This window comes from Cynoglossus semilaevis, chromosome 4 (genome assembly GCF_000523025.1).
Source record: "Cynoglossus semilaevis isolate Cse_v1.0 chromosome 4, Cse_v1.0, whole genome shotgun sequence".
In the NCBI taxonomy this organism is placed as follows: domain Eukaryota; kingdom Metazoa; phylum Chordata; class Actinopteri; order Pleuronectiformes; family Cynoglossidae; genus Cynoglossus; species Cynoglossus semilaevis.
In genome coordinates this window covers 472,508-473,977 of record NC_024310.1, presented here as the reverse complement: position 1 = coordinate 473,977, position 1,470 = coordinate 472,508, and the positions used below count along the sequence as shown (strand labels likewise).

At 44.2% G+C, this 1,470-nt stretch overlaps 1 protein-coding gene across 3 annotated transcripts in view; it reads left to right on the top strand.

Moving 5' to 3' along the window:
* Positions 1–1,470, top strand: part of zbbx (zinc finger, B-box domain containing) — a 13,699-nt gene extending 12,229 nt beyond the window's left edge. For all 3 annotated transcript variants that reach the window (XM_025054797.1, XM_025054798.1, XM_017031968.2), the window contains one exon: positions 1,237–1,470. Coding sequence is in view for 2 of the 3 variants with exons in the window: in XM_025054798.1 (XP_024910566.1) it covers positions 1,237–1,315 (79 nt within the window). In the remaining variant the exon portion in view is untranslated. The remainder of the gene's footprint in view (positions 1–1,236) is intronic.

Here is a 1,470-nt window from a genome sequence, read left to right as displayed (position 1 = left end):
AAATTATTTGGTTACTAATAATCTGGTAAAAATATCAAAAAGAGATGATGTTCAATAACTAGCAGAAAAAATCGGTACTGAGGTGCAGTGGGTGAGTTACAGCGCCTGAGAGTGACTGTGTCACTGTAGACTGGATATTAGAGACCGTCCCCAGACTTGGTCCTTGGTCCCCAGTCTGGTCTGAGCTTCACTCAGTCTGGAGAGAGCTCTGTACCACCAGGGGGCCCTCTGACTTGTAGTCAGTGGTGAAAAGCACGGGCTGCTCCTTTACTCCAGTCTGACTGTTCCAGGGTGACTCCACTTTGATTCTCTCCTCCACCACCGTATTCCCACAGAGGTGCTGTAGTCGTTTTACCAGACGTCTTTCAGTCTGCGGCGGCAGCAGTTTAGCTGTGAGAGTGGATGATATTGGATTTGTGCTGCTCACTGGTCTCTGTGGGAACGTCAGGAGGAAGAAGAAGAAGAAGAAGAGGAAGAAGAAGAAGAAGAAGGAGAAGAAGAAGAAGAAGAAGAAGAAGAAGAAGAAGAAGAAGAAGAAGAAGAAGAAGAAGAAGAAGAAGAAGAAGAAGAAGAAGAAGAAGAAGAAGAAGAAGAAGAAGAAGAAGAAGAAGAAGAAGAAGAAGAAGAAGAAGAAGAAGAAGAAGAAGAAGAAGAAGAAGAAGAAGAAGAAGAAGAAGAAGAAGAAGAAGAAGAAGAAGAAGAAGAAGAAGAAGAAGAAGAAGAAGAAGAAGAAGAAGAAGAAGAGAAGAAGAAGAAGGAGGAGAAGGAGGAGGAAGAAGAAGAAGAAGAAGGAAACACAGTCACTTTTCTTTTGTCAACTTTCTCAGCAGCTGATGACCACTGAGGTCTGTGTCTGGACATGGGGACTCCTCCTCCCCCTCCTCCTCCCCCAATCCTGACGACAACGACGTCACGTGTGTGCACAGTTGCTGATACACGTACATGTTTAGGCTTCAGACCGATGACCTTTGACCTTCAGATTCTCTCAGTGAACACAGTCCATGACTCCGCCCACATTAATGTAAATATATAGTTAGATGTTGATGAAACATCATCATCATCATGATGTCATCATGATGTCATCATCAACGTTGACACAAACCTGAAGCTCTGACACCAACAGTAAAACAATCCTAATCCTAATCCTAATCCTAATCCTAATCCCAGGACGGTGTTGGACTGAAGCTGCTGTTCAGTGGTGACACTTCTGTCATGATTTTCTTTCTTTTTTTCCAGTGTCCCAGTCACTGAGGAGCAGAGGGAGGAAGAGGAGGCTGCACAGATGGACCGTCAGAGCGTCCTCTTACTGCCCTGAGACCACACACACACACACACACACACACACACACATGTTAACGCAATCATGAAAGCAGAAAAAAACGAAACCAAACTGTTACACAGCAACGTCTTTGTAGTGTGAACAGACTTTGATGGAAAAACCTGAAGAAGAACGACTTCAAAGGAACAACA